At 42.4% G+C, this 19,770-nt stretch overlaps 2 protein-coding genes across 10 annotated transcripts in view; one reads left to right on the top strand and one right to left on the bottom strand.

Annotated features, from left to right (window-relative positions):
* Positions 1 to 19,770, bottom strand: part of LOC138755736 (KH domain-containing, RNA-binding, signal transduction-associated protein 3-like) — a 225,726-nt gene that overhangs the window by 145,849 nt on the left and 60,107 nt on the right. For all 7 annotated transcript variants that reach the window (XR_011352516.1, XM_069922237.1, XM_069922239.1 and 4 more), the window contains one exon: positions 11,306 to 11,422. Coding sequence is in view for 6 of the 7 variants with exons in the window: in XM_069922237.1 (XP_069778338.1) it covers positions 11,306 to 11,422 (117 nt within the window). In the remaining variant the exon portion in view is untranslated. The remainder of the gene's footprint in view (positions 1 to 11,305; positions 11,423 to 19,770) is intronic.
* Positions 1 to 19,770, top strand: part of LOC138755737 (uncharacterized) — a 54,939-nt gene that overhangs the window by 29,175 nt on the left and 5,994 nt on the right. The window contains exons 1-3 of one of the 3 annotated variants that reach the window (XM_069922243.1): positions 714 to 806; positions 3,856 to 3,950; positions 14,484 to 15,445. In XM_069922243.1, coding sequence (XP_069778344.1) covers positions 790 to 806; positions 3,856 to 3,950; positions 14,484 to 15,322 — 951 coding nt within the window. In that variant the 5' untranslated portion in view covers positions 714 to 789 and the 3' untranslated portion in view covers positions 15,323 to 15,445. Of the gene's footprint in view, positions 1 to 713; positions 807 to 3,855; positions 3,951 to 14,483; positions 17,863 to 19,770 lie in introns of those variants that run through there. The other 2 variants (XM_069922244.1, XM_069922245.1) reach the window with 2 other exon arrangements.

Genomic DNA, 19,770 nt, shown 5'->3' with positions numbered 1-19,770 from the left:
AGTCAGCAAATTTTCGTCTTCAAGAAGGCATCATTTCCCTCTTCAATCCAATGGATGGTTCTGGTGTTTCAGGACAGTAAATCGAAAAGAGGCTTCATGATATGAGCTACTCCCAGAAGAAACTGATGGTAAAAATTTACTATTCCCAAGAATTCATGTCACCTTTTATCCGTAGCAGGTTTTGAGTATTTAGTAATGGCCTCAACTTTGGATGGCAGCAGGATCTCACTTTCCTGAGTAATCCTATGCCCCAAGAAAACAATCATTTCTTGTCGGAAAATGCATTCATCTGGATTGATGGTCAATCCAAATTCTTGAAAACGAATAAAAAGGGTACAAAGACGTTCCCTGGTCGCACTGGCCACTAAAATGTCATTGAGGTAAATGAAAACATTGGTCATACCACGTCCTAAAGCATCCATCACCCATTGAAATTACTGAGCAGTATTCTTTCATTCGAATGGCATTCATGAAAATTCGAACAACCCAAACAGGGTAATTATTTGCTGTTTTTGAAATCTCTTCCGGCTTTACTGGTACTTGGTGATAGCCATGCACCAAAGCTATTTTGGAGAAGATCTTTGTCCAAGAAAATTAACCAAGAAATTCTGAATATGAGGTATTGGATAACAATCCAGAATGGTGGCGTCATTAAGCCGCCTGTAATCTCCACATGGTCATCAATCTCCATTGTGTTTCAGGACCATATGCAATGGGGATGCCCAGGAACTGTCGAACCTTCGAATTATGCCTAGCTCCTCCATCTTGACAAAACTCTTCCTTAGCTAAATGCAGCTTCTCTGGAGGTAAGTGGCATGCTTTAGCATGGATAGATGGGACCTTAGTACAAATGTGGTGAGTAACACATGCTTTGCAGTGGAGGCAGAAAATTGTAGAATAGTAATCTCAGGGAAATCTTCCAACAGCTCGGAGAATTCATCCACTGGTTAACTTAATGTTTGGAGGCGCAGAGCAGGGGTATAGGGATCTGCCAGAGGAATGGTCTCAAAAGTAGTTCCATCTATTAGCTAATGCCCTTTTAAGTTGACAAGGAATGAAGAGCCCGAAGAAAATCTGCACCAAGCAAAGATTGGGATATTGCTGCTATAATAAATGGCCAAGTGTAAAGATAATTCTCAAACTTGACATTCATCTTCAAGGTACCAAAGGTCGAAACGTTGGAATGGTTAACTGCTTGTAGTTACAGGTCTGGGTTAGGATGGCATGTGTCAAAACCGGTGGGTGGAAATACACTCATTTCTGAGCCTGTGCCCACCAGAAATTTTCACTGGGACAATTGGTCCCATACATACAGTAGGCTTGCAGGTTTTTCACCAACCGCCACAGCTCTTACTGGCAGTTGGCTTGGGCGTTTCTGGAAAAAGAGTAGGGTGTCGGCGATGACGTCACCACGCTTGCCCGAGGCGCGCGTGCTTTGCCCAAACCCATGTGGCAGAGGTCCGCGACGGCGCCATCTTCTCACGGCTGCCCCGACGCGGCAGTACAAGCGGGGCCATTTCGCCACAAGGATGTGCGCTGACACCCAACACCCTCCCACAGAACCGGCTTATGCGTCTCGCTGCCTTGGCGGCCGAGCTCATCGTTTCGGCAGGGCCGTCACCACCAGTTGGCTAAGGTCCAGATGTGCCACCTTGAGATGGTCGACTGTGAACAATTCCCCCTTTCCTTCATATCCTGGGTGAACGTCTTGCCAGAGCACTGCAGGACTTTGTAGGGGCATGGTGTGTGGACCTCGCTGGATGAAAACTAAATCGGCTGTGGCCAGCTCCTTGGGGATGCAGAACGGGCAGCTGCCATGGTGGGACGGTGGTGGGAGTGCTAGTGAGGCGAGCTTACCCCGTAAGTCTGCCAGCAAGGTCTGACTCTTGACTGCGGGGCCGGTGGTTGGGCCGAAAAGCTCCCCGGGTAGTGACAGCGGCGCGCCGTAAACCAAATTCGCAGCTTTGCCCAAACCCACGCGGCACGGAGGTCCCCCGACGGCACTATCTTCTCGTGCAAGCGGGGCCAGTTCGCCACAAGGATGTGCACCGCCACGAAACCATATTAATTTAGTTTAAACGCATTAAAGTGAAAGTGCAATGTAATATTTGGAAAGAGCACCCCATGCCACACTATGATGCATCCATCTGGTATATTTTTCATCCGTGTACCTGTAGAAGTTGTGGAAGGACTCTGGGGATGTGGTAAACTTCAGTCTTCTAAGAAAGTAGAGGTGTCATTGAATTTTGGCACTTTACTGCTGCCAATAGTCAAAACCATCTTACATCAGATTTTCCCTTGAGATGTTTACACTCTTTAGCAATATTGCATGACATTATGCATGAGAAGGTTTTACAGAGTTCTTCATAAAACGCAAAATATGTATAAAGGCCAAGGTCAGAAATCCAATGTTTAAATTCCAAGTATACCCTTAAATTGAACAATGAGTAAATATCCTATGAAGGACAAAATCAGGCTAAAACATGCAAAAGCAGAATTTGGCCACTCGCCTATCGAGAATACACTTTTCAGACATTCCACGGCTTACTCTCACTATGCAAAAGAAATCAATTAGCTGGCATTTGTCATGAGGAAATAGAGGATTGAATTATTTCATATTGGCAGCCAAAAAGACATTTCATTCGACTCTTCAAATAATCTCCACAACAATCCTGTCCTCACTCTCTCAGACATGTGCCCTTTATTCCAAATAACTCTCTTCAAGCTCTCAGACAGTTATTCATGGATTAGTTTGGTGTTCAGCATCATACCATCAAAACATGATCAAACTAACTAATCTACAACTGGATTCCAGGCTTGCTCATCAGCAGATTACAATCAGTGCAAATTGACATCACCTCCTCCCCATTAACCATCAACACAGGCACCTCAAAGCTGCAGGCTCTATTCCCTCAGCACTCATCATTACACAGCAAAGTTTAGCTCCAACACAATCAATATTTTTGCAAAAATCACCACTGTTGTTGGCCAAATATTGGGAAAGGATGTCAGAATGCAGGATGGAGATCGAGAATCTGTTTGACTGGTACCAGAATAGCAATCTTGCTCTCATTGTCAACAAGACGAAGGAGCTTACTGTAGATTTTAGGAAGGGGAAGCCAAGGGTTACACATTGTCTGCATTGATGACATAGACATTGAGAGGGTTAGTACCTTCAAGCTCCTGAGAGGATCTCTCCAGGAGCAAGCATTAAGGCAACTGTGAAGAAGGCACACCAATGCTCTACTTTCTAAAAAGTCTGAGGAGATATGGCATGTTGTCAAATACTCCGAACAAACTTCTATAGGTGCACTGTTTATTGGTTGCATCATTGCCTGGTTTGGCAATTCGAGTGCCCAGGAGCGAAGAAGGCTGCGGGAATTACTGAGGTAAACAGTCAAATCCATCACAGGCTCTGATCTCCCATTCACTGAAGAAGTGCTATCTCAAAAAGACAGCCAACATCATAAAGAATCCTCATCATAAACTATTCTCATTGCCACCTTCAGGAAAAAAAATATACACAAGCCTGAAGTCCTAGCACCTTGAGGTTCAAAGAGAGTTTTTTTTCCTGCAGCTATCAGGCTTTTGAACTGCACTTTCTACACTCATCAGAAATGACTGCAGTACCACAAAGACCAGTCAGCACTATTGAAATGCCACTTCTTGAACCACTGTTACGAATATTTTCTACCTGTTTTATTTACAGTCAATTCCAAATATCCGAAATGGTTGGGACAGGCCCTTTGTCGGATAAACGTTTTTTTCGGATAACTACTCATTTTTTAATCAATGTTTAAACAAAAACAAACAATAAAGGAAGGCACTAAAATGATGTTTAATTCTCACCAAAAGAAATGCTGGCCACAATGCCGCTGCCGATCCAGACACATCCCCACTACTGCCGCTGATCACTAGGGAGGACTCCCAGGATGGTGGAACACTCGCTGGTGAGTTGGTGGGCTCCTGTCTCCTTGGTCACCTAACTCCGAATCCTCCCCTAGGACTACCACACACCGGGGAGTCCAATGACCACATGCAGCAGTAGGCAAAGGGGAAGCTTCGGAGTCGCGAGTCGCGGTGGGAACTCTGCTGTGCCAAGGGAAGGAAGGGGATAGAAAGCCACTGAGCTCGAGGTCCCACTTCTGCCTGGGAGACCACTCTCTTTGATGATGCCGGGACAAGTTATCTTTCTGACCACTTGTAGCTGAGAGACAGTGACACACAGATTGAAAGGGCGAGTTGGATAAAAAGGTCAATAGGGGAAAGTAAAGAAGAAATGGAAAGAAAGAGGGGAAGAAGTTACCTGAAACAAGGACAATCATCATTCTAATTTCACATCGAGCAAAATTTTTTTCAATCTGTGAGGTCAGTTTGGCTCAAAAGATTTTTTGGATAAATGAGTATTTTGGAGAATCCGATTTCAGATAATCGCAGTTGCACTGGTAATTTAATGTGTAATAATGGAGTTGCTCTTTTAAAATCACATAATGTACCTATTTGGCTGCAGCAAACAACAACTTTGGTGCCTATGTACATTGTACTTATTGTGTATGACAATAAACTCATCATCATTCTTAACTTTAAACCAACCATTCTTCTGGAGTTTTACGAAGGATTTTTAATATGAAACTTTAACTGTGTCTTTCCAATAATGTGTCGTAACCTGTGAAATCTTTCTTACATTGCTTGTTATTATAATTCATTGTCCACATTAAGCATAGTTAAGCAAGCAAGATGTGGCATCTGACCAAACTGCAATGAGATGATTTTTAGTTTTGAGTGTACAAAAAAAAGTCACAATTATTATAAAAATGTTTCACAATACCAGTTGCATAACACAGAGAGAAGGGGAGCGAATTGTGCTCTTTATGGGTAGCACTGTGCTGGCAGTCTACCTGATTAGAAGTAATGAACCATTTTGTTGTCATGGATTAAGTCTCTGTTAATCGATGAAAGTATTGATTGGTACAGCACAAAAAGTACCATCTTTAATATTACTGATATTTCTGGTATGTACACATTACTATCTGAAAATATATTCAATTTCAGAGACAGAATTCCCTTGGTCCTCACAATTCACCCCAGCAGCCTCTGCATCCAACACATTATTCTTTGTCATTTCCACCAGCTGCAACTGAATCCTGCTATCAGTTAGATTTTTCCCATCCCAGTGGTCCAGTCGTTCGCATAGACCACTCAGTCCATGATTCTTTGCACACGCATTCCTCCCCATCCCCAGCAGTTTCTCCTGCAACTGTAGGGGGTAATATTTGACCCTATACCTCTTCCCTTACTACCACATAGGATCCTAAATGGGTGAAGATCAAAGAAAGATTCACACGGGCCTCAGTCACACAGCTTGGAACAGGGCCTTGCTGATATCTTAAAGATGATATTCTGGGTTAGTCCCATTAGTCTGCATTTGGTTCATATCCTTCTCAGCCATTCCTACCCATAATACAGTCTAATTGCCTTTCAAACATTGCAATTGTATCTGCTTCTAGCGCTTCCTCTGGAAGCTCACTCTAGATATGGACTACCGTCTGAGTGAAAAGTTTCCCCTCGGATCCTTCTTAATTCTTTCCTCTCATCTCAAACCTATATCCTCTATTTCTCGAGTGGTTCTCCCTGAGAAATGGACTTTGAACATTCACATTATCACGCCTCTCATGATTTTACCCCTTAGCCTCCGACCTCTCTCTACAACTCAAGTCCTCCAGTCGTAGCAATATCCAAATGAATCTTAGGGAACATTACAGCACATACAGACCCTTCAGCCCACCAAGTTGAGTCAACCAATAGAAATCTAATCAACAAACTACATAAAAACTTGAAGGGCTCAAGCCTGAAATGTTGGTTATGTATCTTTATCTTGGCTATATAAAATACATTGTTTGACCTGCTGACTTCAACCATGGTGCCTGCAGTTTCGTGTTTCACTTTCAACAAACTAAACCTTACCCAACTTACACCCATCATGCTTCAATTTTCTTGCATCCATGTGTCTGTCTTAGAGAATCTTGTCCCTATTCTACCAGCATCCACCACCATCAATGGCAATGCATTCCAGCCATTCATTACCCCTGGTGTCTCCCCCAAACTTTCCTCTCCTCGTCTTATACAAATGTCCTTTGGCGTTTGGTACTTTCAATCTAGAAAAAAGGTGCTGGCTGTCCACCCTATCTAGTCCTCTCATAATCTTGTTGACATCTATTAAGTCACCTTTCTTTGCTTCAAAGAGAAAATCCCTAGCTCTGTTAACCTTTTCTTATAAGAGATGTTCTCCAATCCAGGTATTATCCTGGTAAACTTATTCTGCACACTCTCCATACTTCCAAATCCTACCTCATTGAGGACAAATGTTCCAAGTGCAGTTTAACCAGACTTTTATAGAGCTGACTCAAGACTCTTGAACTCAATCCCCCAACTAATGAAGACCAGCATACCATAAGCATATTTAACTACCCTATCAAACTGCATGGAAACCCTGAGAGAGCGATGGATTTGTACTCCAAGATCTCACTGTTCTTCCATACTCTTAAGAACCATGCCATTAACCATGTACTCTGTCTTCAAGTTTGACCTTCGAAAATACATCATCACACTTATCTAGATTGAACTCTGCATCCTGTCCAAATCTTATTACAAACTACCACCACAATCCTGAACACTGCCAACCTTAGTGACATCTGCAAACTTACTGACCCATCTCTCTACTATTTTGTCCAAGTCATTTATGAAAATCAGAAGGAGCAGGAGTTTCCAGAACAGATCCCTGTTGAACTCCACTAGTTATTGACTTCCCGGCAGAATACATTCCTTCCGCTACTACTCTCAGCCTTCGGCAGACAAGTCAATTCTGAATCCACACAACCAAGGTTCCCATGCCTCATAAATTTCTGAATGAGTCTACCATGGGGGAGCTGTCAAATGCCTTACTAAAATCATATCTACTGCCTTACCTTCATCAATTTCTTTTGCTACTTCCTCAAAAAACTCAATTAAACTCACAAAGACATATTGACTATTCCTGAAGTCAATACTTCTCCAAATGATCATAATCCAGTCCCTAAGAATCTCCTTCAATAGCTTGCCCATCACTGATGCAAGTTTCACTTGTCTAGAATTCCAGAATTCTCCCTATTACCTTTTCTAAACAACGGGTCAACATTTGCCATTCTCAAATCTTCCGGCACCTCCCCTGTGGCCAGGGAGGACACAAAGTTCATTGTCAATGCCCCAGCAATCTCTTATTTTGCTTCCTGTAGTAACCTGGGGTATACCTCATTCGGTACTGGGGAGTTATCAATCAGATGTTTTTAAGATCCAGCACTTCCTCCTTCTTAACCTCAACATGCACCAGCACAAAAGCCTTTTCTGTACTGACCTCATATTGACCAAGTTTCCTCTCGCTGGTGAACAATGAAGCAAAGTAATTACTTAGAACCTCACCCATCTCCTCTGCCTCCAGGCACATTTCCTCCTTTATCCTTTAGTGGCCCCACCTTCATTCTCGTCATCCTTCTGTTCTTTGCATAGAACACCTTGGGGTTCTCCTTAATCCTACATGCCAACCAAGACCTCCTCATGCCCCCTTCTAGCTCTACCATGTCCTTTCTTAAGTTCCTTCCGGGCTACCATGCAATTCACATGAGCCATTCCTGTCTTTTGCTTCCAAAACCTTTTGTATGCTTCCTCTTCCTCTTAACAAGCTGCTTCATCTTTTTGTCAACTGAGATTCCCTTTTCCCTGTCTCAGAGGGTCAAACCCATCCAGAACCCCAAGTGGTAGTCTCTAAAACATCCTTTTTATTACTTCTGTACTTCCCCCCTTCCCCCACCACAGAACATCTTTTCCCAATTTAGTCTCCTCAGTACCTGCCTAATCACTTTGTATTTAGCCATTCTCCAATGAAATACTTTACCATTTGGTCTACTCCTATCCTTATCCATAGCTATGATAAAAGATGGAGTTGTTATCTGCTACTGAGAAGTCTGTCATCTACCCAGTACTAGATCCAACATAACCTCTCCTCTGGTCAGCTTGTCCACATACTGTGTCATCTGCATCCCTTGCAAATTGATATTCTTCTGATAGCTGGATAGCCAGAACTGCAATCAGAACCTGTGTGGTCTCACAAGCTGTATTATGAGGTCTCAACTTTTGCACTCAACACCCCACCCAATGAAGTCAAGAGTTCCAAACACCTTTTCACCATCCTGTCCAGCTATGTGGCCACTTACATAGAATCATGCACCTGTACCACTTTGCTCTAAAACACTCTCTGGGGCTATCCAAGTCCTACCCCGGTTTGACTTAGCAAAGTGCACCACCATTAATGAGTACTGCATTCAGTGATTTTGATGTGGCCTCCTCCATCTGTGAGACTGACCATCCTTTTGGCAGAAATTTGTGCTCTGTCCACAATGGCTTTCCTGAGCCCCCAATTATGTGAAATTTCAATTTTTCCTTCCCTTTCCATCTTTGGTTTATTTGAATTCTGCCTTCTCCACTGTCAAAGTGAGACCAAACTAAAAAATAAACACATCATATGCCATATGAGTAGTGTTCAGCTCAACAGTATGAACACTGAAATTTCCACTTCAGGTAACTTGCACTCTTCTCTCTTTCCAACTGATCTATCCAGTTTCTTTCCTCTGCCACTTAGTTTGATCTACTTATCACGACTACACTATATCTACCAGGTCTCTCGTCACATCTCCCCCCAACAGGTTCCAATTGTCCATCATTCCTTCTGTGTCTGGTTCCATATCACCTTCATTATCTATCAGATTCTAGCATCTACAGCCTTTTATCTCTACTTATTGCCAGTCTATCTCTACCTCCATTACCTAGCTCCATTTACCTCTTCCATTCCCTGCTCTTATCTTTCCTGACATATCACTCACCAGCCATCATCTCCAAATCCAACCAAAAAAAATCTGGCTTCATCCACCCATCACTCCCTCCTCGCCTGGTTCCACCAAACACTTACCAACCTCAGTCTTACCTTCCCTCTCACATTTTTATTTTTGTCATCTCCCCTCTTCACTTTCGTGGAGAAATTGTAGCTGCCCTAGCAGTGTTTTAAAATGCTTATAGCCATGAGTGAGGTGCCAGGCGAGAGTTAATGCAGTTCTGTTGATAAAGAAAAGTTTGAAGAATAATCCAGAAAATTAAAAGCCAATAAGCCTGACATCAGTCGTGGGTAAGTTGTTGACAGGGACTGATTAGCGAGGTCATGTCTACCGATTTTATAGTTTTCAAGGAGGTTAGCAGAAATGTTGAAGTTGTTGGATGTTGTTTATATGAACCGTAGTATGGCCTTTGTCAAGGTCCCACATCGATTAACAACATTCAGTCACTTGGCATCTCGGATGAGGTAGTAAATTGGATTAGATATTGGCTTTGTCGGAGAAGCCAGAGTGATACTAAAGAACTGCCTCTCTGACTGGAGGTCTGCGACTGCTGGTGTGCCTCAGGGATCAGTCCTGGGCCCAATGTTGTTTGTCATTTATATCAACATTCTGGATGATGATGAGGAAAGTTGGATCAGAAAATTTACAGATGACATGAAGATTATGGGTGTAGTGGACAGCAAGGAAGGTTCTCAAAGCTTGCAGCAGGATCTGGACAAGCTGTAAAATGGCAGATGGAATTTAATGTGGACATGTGAAGTGCTACACTTTGGGAGGATTGACCTAGGTAAGACTTGCACAGTAAATAGTAGGGAACTGCAGGGAACAGCAGAACAGAGATATGGGGAAACAGATACACAATTCCAAGAAAGCAACATCACAGATAGGGTCACAAAGCAAGCTTTTGGAACACTGGCCTTCGTAAATCGAAGTACTGATGACAGAAATTGGGATATTACAATGAAGTCGCACAAAACTCTCCCCACTGTTTTATTCAGGCGTCTGTGTTATTTTCAAAATTGCTGAAGAATGGCTCGGGTCCTGCAATATCTACTTTTACTTCCTATAGATGCTGCCTGATCTGTTGTCGTTCTCCGGCACTTCTTTTTGTGTATTGGAATATTGTGCACAGTTTGGTCACCTTCCTATGGGAAAGATATTAATAAAGGGTGCTAAGAAAATTTACAAGGACTTGAAGAATTTTTATTGGGAAATGATGAATAGGCTGGTCTTTATTCCCTGGAGCGTCAGAGAACAAGAAGAGATCTAATAGAGGTACACAAAATTAGGAGAGCTCTAGATAGGGTAAATAAAAACTGGCTTTTTCCATGGAGGTTGGATGAGACAAGAACTAAAGACATGGGTTGAGGGTGAAAGCTGAAATGTTTGAGTAGAACATTAGGGGATTTTTTTTTTTTTACTCAGGGCAAATGAGAGTATGGAATGAGCTGCCAGAGGAGGTGATGGATGTGGGTTTGATTTCAACATCCAGAAGATTGTATTGTTACCTGAATGGGAGGGGTGTGATCCAAATTCATGGCAATGGGACAAGACAGATTATCCAGCTAGGCAAGGACGAGATGGACTGAAAGGCTATTTCCATGCTGTAGTGTTCTATGGTTCAACGTTCTCTGACCTGAAGCAGGGTGTTTCCGAGCTGTAGCGTTCAATAGTTGTATACTCTCGGGCCTAATGCAGGGTCTCGACATGAAATGTCCACTAACCCTCTGCCTCTTTAGATGCTTTTCGATTCAGGGTTCTCCAGCAGTTTGTTTTTTGTTCAATCTCTATTCCTGCTCAACTACCATGCAAGATCAGCATGGAAGAATTGTTGGGAGAGAAAAAAAAATCACAAAATAAAGGCTCTGACAAAATATTAAGAGAGAAAGGGTCTTGAACTATGTTCTTCAGCAAAGAAACTTCTGATCTTTAATGTGCCTCTTATCTCGTGGCAAATCACTGCCAAATTTGCTTCCTGGTAGCTACATGCTTAAATGGTTTGACTTTTATCCAGTGCTAATCTGGTTTTAGCCAAGCAAATGTATTAGAGACATTCTTTCACATTGGTCTTGAATGTCAGTTTTATCATTTGCCATGAATACGAATAACTAACCACACTGAATCTTAATTCCCAGCAAAAAGTGGATATTTCACTTAAATTCTCAAGGTGCTCCTCAATTTTCATACTTTGTGGATGGCATTTTAAAACAGATTACAGATTTTTTTTTTGTCTTGACATAAAGCTGTAAGAAATCACTAAGCATAATACAAGTTAATCTTCCACACCATAATCTTACTTATATTTATAAGCCAAGAAGAGCAGATGGGAGGGAAAGAAGAGTCAACCAGAAAAACCTGAATTTATACACATTATTGAATCTTACCTTTGCTTTGTCCCGCATGGATCCTTTACCCAAAATGGACATCTTTGTCAGTGTTTCTTCCTGTAATCTCTTCAAAGAATTACCACGTGGGCCCAGTAGTTTACCGACAAAGTTAAACTATAATAAAAGGGAAAAAAAATTATTTATAAGACAATCATTCTGGATTTTACTGACTTAACTATAGTTAATTCAAACTCCTCTGCACTAAATTCCAACAAGAAATGCCAAAACTACCCTCACTCAAATGAGGTCTTTCGCCTTTGGTTCTCCATTTCATCCACTTCAATGCATGAAAGTTTTGTAAAAGAATCACATGGGCAATGCAAGTTCCAGATGTATTTTTTTTTAAATTCAATAGTGAAATTTTCCCAAGAAATAGAAAAATATTGTTGAATCCCACTTAAACCAAAATTTGTTCCAATATGTTGTAATGCAAAATTTTGATCTCACTTCACCTAAAAACCTTGCAATGAGCATGGTTGCCATTAAGGACAATTTCTCATTCTTTAGAAATGTTTAAATTTTTTGTATAATGGCTTTGAATTTCTTACCTCTTTAGAATTGGTGCCAGTATTGCACCAGATGACTATTTCACATAAATTGCACTGACATTTACAAGATGCAGTTATACTCTTCCTCCTCTGGCTAACTATCCCATAGGATAATGATGGTTCCTTTCAGTCAGTTTGTGGGATTTGAGATGTGTGTCCTGGAATGACTGCATAGGCTGATCCTTGTCAGGCACTGCAAGAATACCCCACTCCTCAGAAAGGAACAGCGTATGCGTGAATGGATTTTAGGTGACTAGGGGGTTGCACAGGTCCAGACCTACCCTTTTGACATCCCCTCCCGGATCCAGCAGCATAGTGAGGTCTAAGATGGCTGGGGGAAGTTCTGTTGTAGTGAATGGCTAGACCAAGCTTTGATGCAAGGGATGCCCTTTCTGTGCTTCACAGTATGTTTTTGCTAGATGGCCATTAACCTTACAAGAGGGGTCGTCATCCCTTGTGACAAGTCTTGTTTTTCATTCTGCAGTGTGTCTAGCCACCCTCCACACCAGGCAAGCCGGTTTAGTTGCTGACCTCCTGACCATGCAACAGGTAGCACAGATAGCACTGGGTTACGAATAACCTTACCCCAATTATACATATTTCAAAGGAAAAAAAATAAGCAAATACAACTAAATTATATTTGAAATTAAACAAGATCTCCAAAAGGGCCCAGGTCCAAAAAGTTGGTTACCTTTTACTGTGTGACCTGCTGAGTTTATCCAGCACATTTGTGCATTAAAGTTCAATTTAGTTAGATTGCAAGCTCCAGTTTTATTTCGTGAGTGTCACTTTGGGGGTTGGTGCAGGGTGCAACCATTCTCAGTTTTCACAACATTTACTATAAACAAGGTTGATGCTCTCAACTAAGACCAAGAACAATGTTTGTTTGTTCAGAATTGTGAATCATGTGATTGTGAATCATGTGATTGTGACACTTAAAGAAAGAGAATTCAGTATTGATCAGCCGGCCATCTGATAAACACAGAAGTGGAATGACTATATGGAAATGGATATTTTCGTGATTCTCCTTGTCAGAGGTATTTTTCCACCACTGTGACCATTCTAATGGTCATTTTGATTGAGCCATATCTGGATAAAGGAAGCAGAATTCCTGCATGGGATCGTGACCATTGTAATGGTCATTTCAACTGACCTGTGTCTGAGTTTTAGCAGCATTGCAGAAGTTGCATGTTTTGTTTCTCCTGCGCAAGGAAAAAGGGAGTTATGACAATAATTTGTATGAAAGTACATTTCTCTGGAAGTAAATTGACAAGAATTCATGAGTTTTCTGCATCTGATCACTCAGTCTCTTACCTCCTTCATAATTACTTCTGAGGATCAGTTTAAAAGTCTGAGTTTCAACACAGAATTTCTAAGACTAAACTTTGGGAAAGACTTTCCAGAATTTTGCCTAAGCTGTAATGGTTTGGGTATTCCATAGACACACACACGTATATTCACGCATAGTTGGGATAGATTTAAGTAAGATGTTATATTATTAATAAATATATTTTTAAAAAATAACAATCTTGGTCAATTTCTCTTGTTGATGGTCTGCGACATAACAGCTGCTAGTTCCTCCTCAAGTTTAGGGGTGTATTTGGCTGGCGCTGGCTTTTGGGCCGTGCTGCCTCTTTAAATTGAGAGGGGAAAAGATTTAAGAGTGACATGAGAGGCAACATTTTCATTCAGAAAATGGTCTCTTTTTGACTGAGCTGCCATTGGAAACTGTAGAAGCAGGAACAATTACTCTGTTCAAGAGATATTTGCTCGGATTATTGGATAGGAAGGATTTAGAAGGTTATGAACTAAATGTAGGCAAATGGGATGAGCCTAAAATACCAACACTATCGGCGAAGACAAGGTGTATGAACACAGGGGCAACGCGTTTAGCTAAGTGGTTAGCACAAAGCTGTCACAGCACCAGTGATGGAGACTGGGTTCGAATCCCGTGCTGTTGGTAAGGAGTTTATACATTCTCCCTGTGTCTGTGTGGGTTTCCTCCAGATGCTCTGGTTACCTCTCACTATTCAAAATGTAGTGGGGTTGTAGGTTAATTGGATGTAGTTAGGTGGCACTGGCTCGTGGGATGAAATGGCCTGTAACTGTGTTGCATGTCTAAATTTAAAATAAAAAAAAATGATTCCATTAATGTGTCATAGAAACATAGAAGATAGGAGCAGGAGTAGGTCATTCGACCCTTCGAGCCTGCTCCGCCATTCAACGAGATCATGGCTGATCCTAAAGTTCAGTACCCCGTCCCCGTCTTCTCTCCGTAACCTTTAATACCCTTATACTGAAGAAATAGATCTAATTCCCTCTTAAATATATTTAATGAACCTGCCTCCACTGCCCTCTGTGGCAATGAATTCCACAGATTCACCACCCACTGGGTAAAGAAATTCCTCCTCATCTCGGTCCTAAATGGTTTGCCTATTATCCTCAAACCATGGCCCCGGGTTCTGGATTTTCCCATCATTGGAAACATCCCATCTGCATCCGTTCTGTCCAGTCCTGCCAGAATTTTAAGCAACCAGTGAAAAATTTGGGGAAATTTTTAAAAGTGAAAATTCAAGTTTTATGTAAAGTAATTATAAAAGGGTAATTTTTGTGTTTATTCTGTATAGTTATGGAAGTCAGCCTGAAGAAAACTGAGGTCCTCCATCAGCCAGCTACCCACCATGACTACCAGCCCCCCCACATCTCCATCGGGCACACAAAACTCAAAGCGGTCAACCAGTTTACCTATCTCGACTGCAACATTTCATCGGATGCAAGGATCGACAACAAGATAGACAACAGACTCGCCAAGGCAAATAGCGCCTTTGGAAGACTACACAAAAGAGTCTGGAAAAACAACCAACTGAAAAATCTCACAAAGATTAGCGTATACAGAGCCGTTGTCATACCCACACTCCTGTTCGACTCCAAATCATGGGTCCTCTACCGGCATCACCTACGGCTCCTAGAACGCTTCCACCAGCGTTGTCTCCGCTCCATCCTCAACATTCATTGGAGCGACTTCATCTCCAACATCGAAGTACTCGAGATGGCAGAGGGTGACAGCATCGAATCCACGCTGCTGAAGATCAAACTGCGCTGGGTAGGTCACGTCTCTCGAATGGAGGACCATCGCCTTCCCAAGATCGTGTTATATGGCAAGCTCTCCACTAGCCACCGAGACAGAGGTGACCAAAGAAGAGGCTTAAAGAAATCTCTTGGTGCCTGCCACATTGACCACCGCCAGTGGGCTGATATCACCTCAAACCGTGTATCTTGGCGCCTTACAGTTCGGCGGGCAGCAACCTCCTTTGAAGAAGACCAAAGAGCCCACCTCACTGTCAAAAGACAAAGGAGGAAAAACCCAACACCCAACCCCAACCAACCAATTTTCCCTTGCATCCGCTGCAACCATATCTGCCTGTCCCGCATCGGACTTGTCAGCCACAAACGAGCCTGCAGCTGACGTGGACATTACCCCTCCATAAATCTTTGTCCGCGAAGCCAAGCCAAAGAGATATACAAGGGAAGTAAAGCTGGATGCTGAGTCTCAGCAGAATCCTTTGAAGATTTAGCACTTCTTATGATGGTGGGTATAATCATTTCTGATGCATTTAAAACTAATTAACCTTAAAATCTAGATCTGCAGTGTAAAACCCAGTTATTTTAAAGGACAAAGGGGCAATATAACTCAACAATTTAAAGGTTCATGTGCAGAATACTTGTTTGTGATTATACAGCAATATTTTTTACAATTAGCATATTCCTGCAACTGTCATTCCCCCTTCATTCATCCCATTCTCTTCTTGATTGCCAATTGGAGAGTGCATACTGTACTTCTGTCCTTCATCACAGAGATTAACCTGCATTTGGAAAATCAAGGGCTGCTTTGGGATAGTAAGCAATGGATGTATGGAGAATTTAAAAAAAAACAAATTCAAGAGACATAAATAGGCTACCAAGAAGATTGACATGTCATTTTGCAGAGGGCACAAAAAGTGATCAGTGGAGAAAGCAGTTTAAGATTGCAAGATGTTGATCAATTGTGGAAATGGGCAAGAGAATAGCTGATGGATTTTACTCAGACAACTGTAAAGTGATGTGATTTGTGAAGTTAAATCAAGCCAGGAGATGCACAGTCAATGGCAAGGCCCTGGAGAGCACTGTGGAGCAGAGACACCTCATGATACAAGTGTATAGTTCTCTGAAATTGGTAGAAAAGGTGGTAAAGAAGGCATATAGCACATTTACTTTTAACATCTGAACATTGACAGCAAAAGTTGAGATGTCATTCTACAAATCTGCAAAACATTGGTTAGGCTGCAATTGAAGTATATGTGCAGTTCCTGTCATCACTCCAAAGAAAAAATGTGATTAAGCTAGACCATTTTCTTTCCACTCACATACCACCTTAAGTAATCCCTATGCCACAGGTGCTCTGAGATTAGTTAGGGATTACTTAAGTGAGTAGGACACAAATTGCTTTTCCACTGAAGACACTCATCCCTGAGGATCAGAGTGTTCTACCTTCAAATGGAAATGGTGACTTTCTGCTGTCCTCTTTCCACTGGTTTTATCAGCACGCCCATGTCAGCAAATGGCAGTGATAGGAGTAGGGGTAGAGGTGGTTAATCCCCAGTGTGAAATGACGTCATTTGACGCCAGCGTTCAGACAATGTTCCTTTTCCACTGGTCCCTGTCACAGTAAATCCCCAGTTAATTCCTGTGACAGGGTGCCAGTGGAAAAGGGGCTACTGACTGAAGGGAACAGGTTTATGGTGAGAGGGGCAAGATTTATACAGAACTTTAGGGACAAGCTTTTACACATGCAATAAGTCGCCAAAGGGGTAGTAGAACCAAGTACAATTATCATGGTTAAAAAACATTTGGACAAGTACATGGAGAGGAGAGGTTTGGAGGGATATGGAACGACCACAGACAAATGTGATTCACTTGGATAGTCTTCTTGATTGGCTGGGACAAGCAAGGTTAAAAGGTTGTTTCTGTGGAGCATAACTACAAATTTAATCTAATGGGCACCTTCAAACCTATCTTGGCTAATGATCATATGCACAAATGATCAAATGTGAAGCAGACTCTTGAAAGGGGTTTACCTTTTTAAAATTTGATCTCAATGTGAGTGCCACAAATGTCTTACACTGCTGTTTTCATTGTGGTTGAAGTGCCATTTGATAGTATTGTGTATAAAATCTATGATATTTTTTAATGCCCTGGTGACAAAATTCATGATAGTATATGGATTGGAGGTTTAGATCTTATAATGATGTCATTTCACCTTGTCCTTCTTCATGGCAGATTATGGGATGTAGTAATAAACTTTCATTTGACCCACCAAAGTGCATCAGTTCCAGATTAAACTCCATCTGCCATTTCTATAATTACTCTATATCTTGCTGCATCCTTTGGTAAGCCCTCTATATCGTCCACAACTCCAATTTTTGTATCATTTGCAAATTTACTAACCTACCCATCTAGTGTTTCAAAGTTATTTATAAATATCACAAACAATAGGGATTCCACGACCAATCACCATGGAACACCATTGGTCATAGAACTCCAGCCAATTTTAAACTGCTTATCCCCACAGTCATCTAAATTTTATCCTAACCAAGACTTCCCCCCTCCACCCCTCTGGAGCTTTCAGCTCCTTCAGTCTGCCTTTTAGTTCTGATGAAGGGTCTGCAACCAGAAACGTTTAATCAGTTTATCTTTCTGCAGATGCTATGAATTTTCAGTGTTGCATGATAGCATTGCAGCAGCAATATCTTGGCAAGTTGCTACATTGTACAACTCGGGGAAGATTTCAGAAGTAGATTTAATTGGCATTGATCAAGTTATATGTTCTACTTGGGACATAACTAACCTGTCACAAATCTGGTGACTATATCAATGTATTGCAGATAGGAATTCTTGTTTGTGGTGGAAAAGGTATGAGAAAAATAATTAAATCCAATGTTTCCTGATTTCAATACACCTTGATTCTATATAAATGGAATAGTAAGTCGTTTATAGGAACTAAAAGTTTTTCCGTGTTGAAATATATGGAATAGAATTCATATTGAGTGGAATTAAAAATTATCAATTACCAAAAAATGTTGTTAAATCAAAATCAACTTCGTCCTTTGAATTTGAATAAGTTTTTTATTTAATAATTGGTATAATAAAGGTATACAGAGAATAAAAGATTGTTTCTTACAATCTTTTTTCTCAACTTTTGATCAAGTAAAAAATAATATACAAAAATGTTATTATTATGTATATTGTATTTATCAATTAATTAAAAATGTATTTGAAAAAAGAGACTGGGAGCAGATTTGAGATTTCCTAATCAAAGTCAATTTTAACATATAAAAAAAAGATACATTTGTTAAGAAATTTATTACTTATATGCATCAAAAATTACAAGAGACTGAAAGAAAAAGATTTATCTAAATCAAAAATACGATGGGAGAAAGATTTAAATATACAAATTCAGGAGGAGATTTGGTCAAAATTATGTTATGAAAGTGTTATGAATACAGTAAATGTTATAGATATCAAATGGTTCAATATAATTTTCTTCATCAATTGGCCCCTGGCGGCGACCTCGGGCCCCTGGCGGCGACCTCGGGCCCCTGGCGGCGACCTCGGGCCCCTGGCGGCGACCTCGGGCCCCTGGCGGCGACCTCGGGCCCCTGGCGGCGACCTCGGGCCCCTGGCGGCGACCTCGGGCCCCTGGCGGCGACCTCGGGCCCCTGGCGGCGACCTCGGGCCCCTGGCGGCGACCTCGGGCCCCTGGCGGCGACCTCGGGCCCCTGGCGGCGACCTCGGGCCCCTGGCGGCGACCTCGGGCCCCTGGCGGCGACCTCGGGCCCCTGGCGGCGACCTCGGGCCCCTGGCGGCGACCTCGGGCCCCTGGCGGCGACCTCGGGCCCCTGGCGGCGACCTCGGGCCCCTGGCGGCGACCTCGGGCCCCTGGCGGCGACCTCGGGCCCCTGGCGGCGACCTCGGGCCCCTGGCGGCGACCTCGGGCCCCTGGCGGCGACCTCGGGCCCCTGGCGGCGACCTCGGGCCCCTGGCGGCGACCTCGGGCCCCTGGCGGCGACCTCGGGCCCCTGGCGGCGACCTCGGGCCCCTGGCGGCGACCTCGGGCCCCTGGCGGCGACCTCGGGCCCCTGGCGGCGACCTCGGGGACCTCAAGCTCTGAGGCTGGAGCAGGACCCTGGCATGAGCGGGGCCTCAATGGGGTAGCGTTGGTGATCGGTGGTGGCAAACATTATTTTGGTGAGAATTAAACTTTACTTTAATGCTTAAAAAGCCTCATCACATTTGTTGTATAAACACTGTTACAAGTGATTTGCTGTTGCTAATGGGCTGTTTTTTTTTTAAAAAATGACCGAAAAAATGTTATCTGAAATGGGCCCAGTCTTGACCATTTTTTCTAAGGCATTTAGGCAGGCACTTAAAATTGGCAAGATATAGAAAGATATGGTCTTAAAGCAGAAAATGGAATTTACAGACAGGCAATAAGGTAGGCAGGGATGTAGTGGGATGCAGGGCCCACTTCAGTTGTTTCACTCAACTCTATGCTGGTGATTGTTGAAAATTGGGGTGGAGCATGACACGTGGAAATTTTTTTTGCCTGACGTACACACATCAATCACCACTTGAGATTTTTGGGCAATTAAGATCCATTGTCAATTGCTTTGATAGTGAAGGTTAATATTTTGAGTATCATTAAAATGCCAGAGTGAAGGAATTATAATGGAGGAAGATCAGTGACAAAACAATGAGAGGTTACAGATTATTTCACTTCAAATGAAGTCCGGCAGCATTTTCCAAGAACTGATGTCTTGGCTTTGACAACAAAAACCAACTTATTTGGTCTGAAGTTCAATTCCATTCATTCATTTT

This window comes from Narcine bancroftii, chromosome 2 (genome assembly GCF_036971445.1).
Source record: "Narcine bancroftii isolate sNarBan1 chromosome 2, sNarBan1.hap1, whole genome shotgun sequence".
NCBI classification, from domain to species: Eukaryota; Metazoa; Chordata; class Chondrichthyes; order Torpediniformes; family Narcinidae; genus Narcine; species Narcine bancroftii.
Note: the sequence above shows the minus strand (reverse complement) of the source record. Positions and strands in the feature narration are given on the sequence as shown.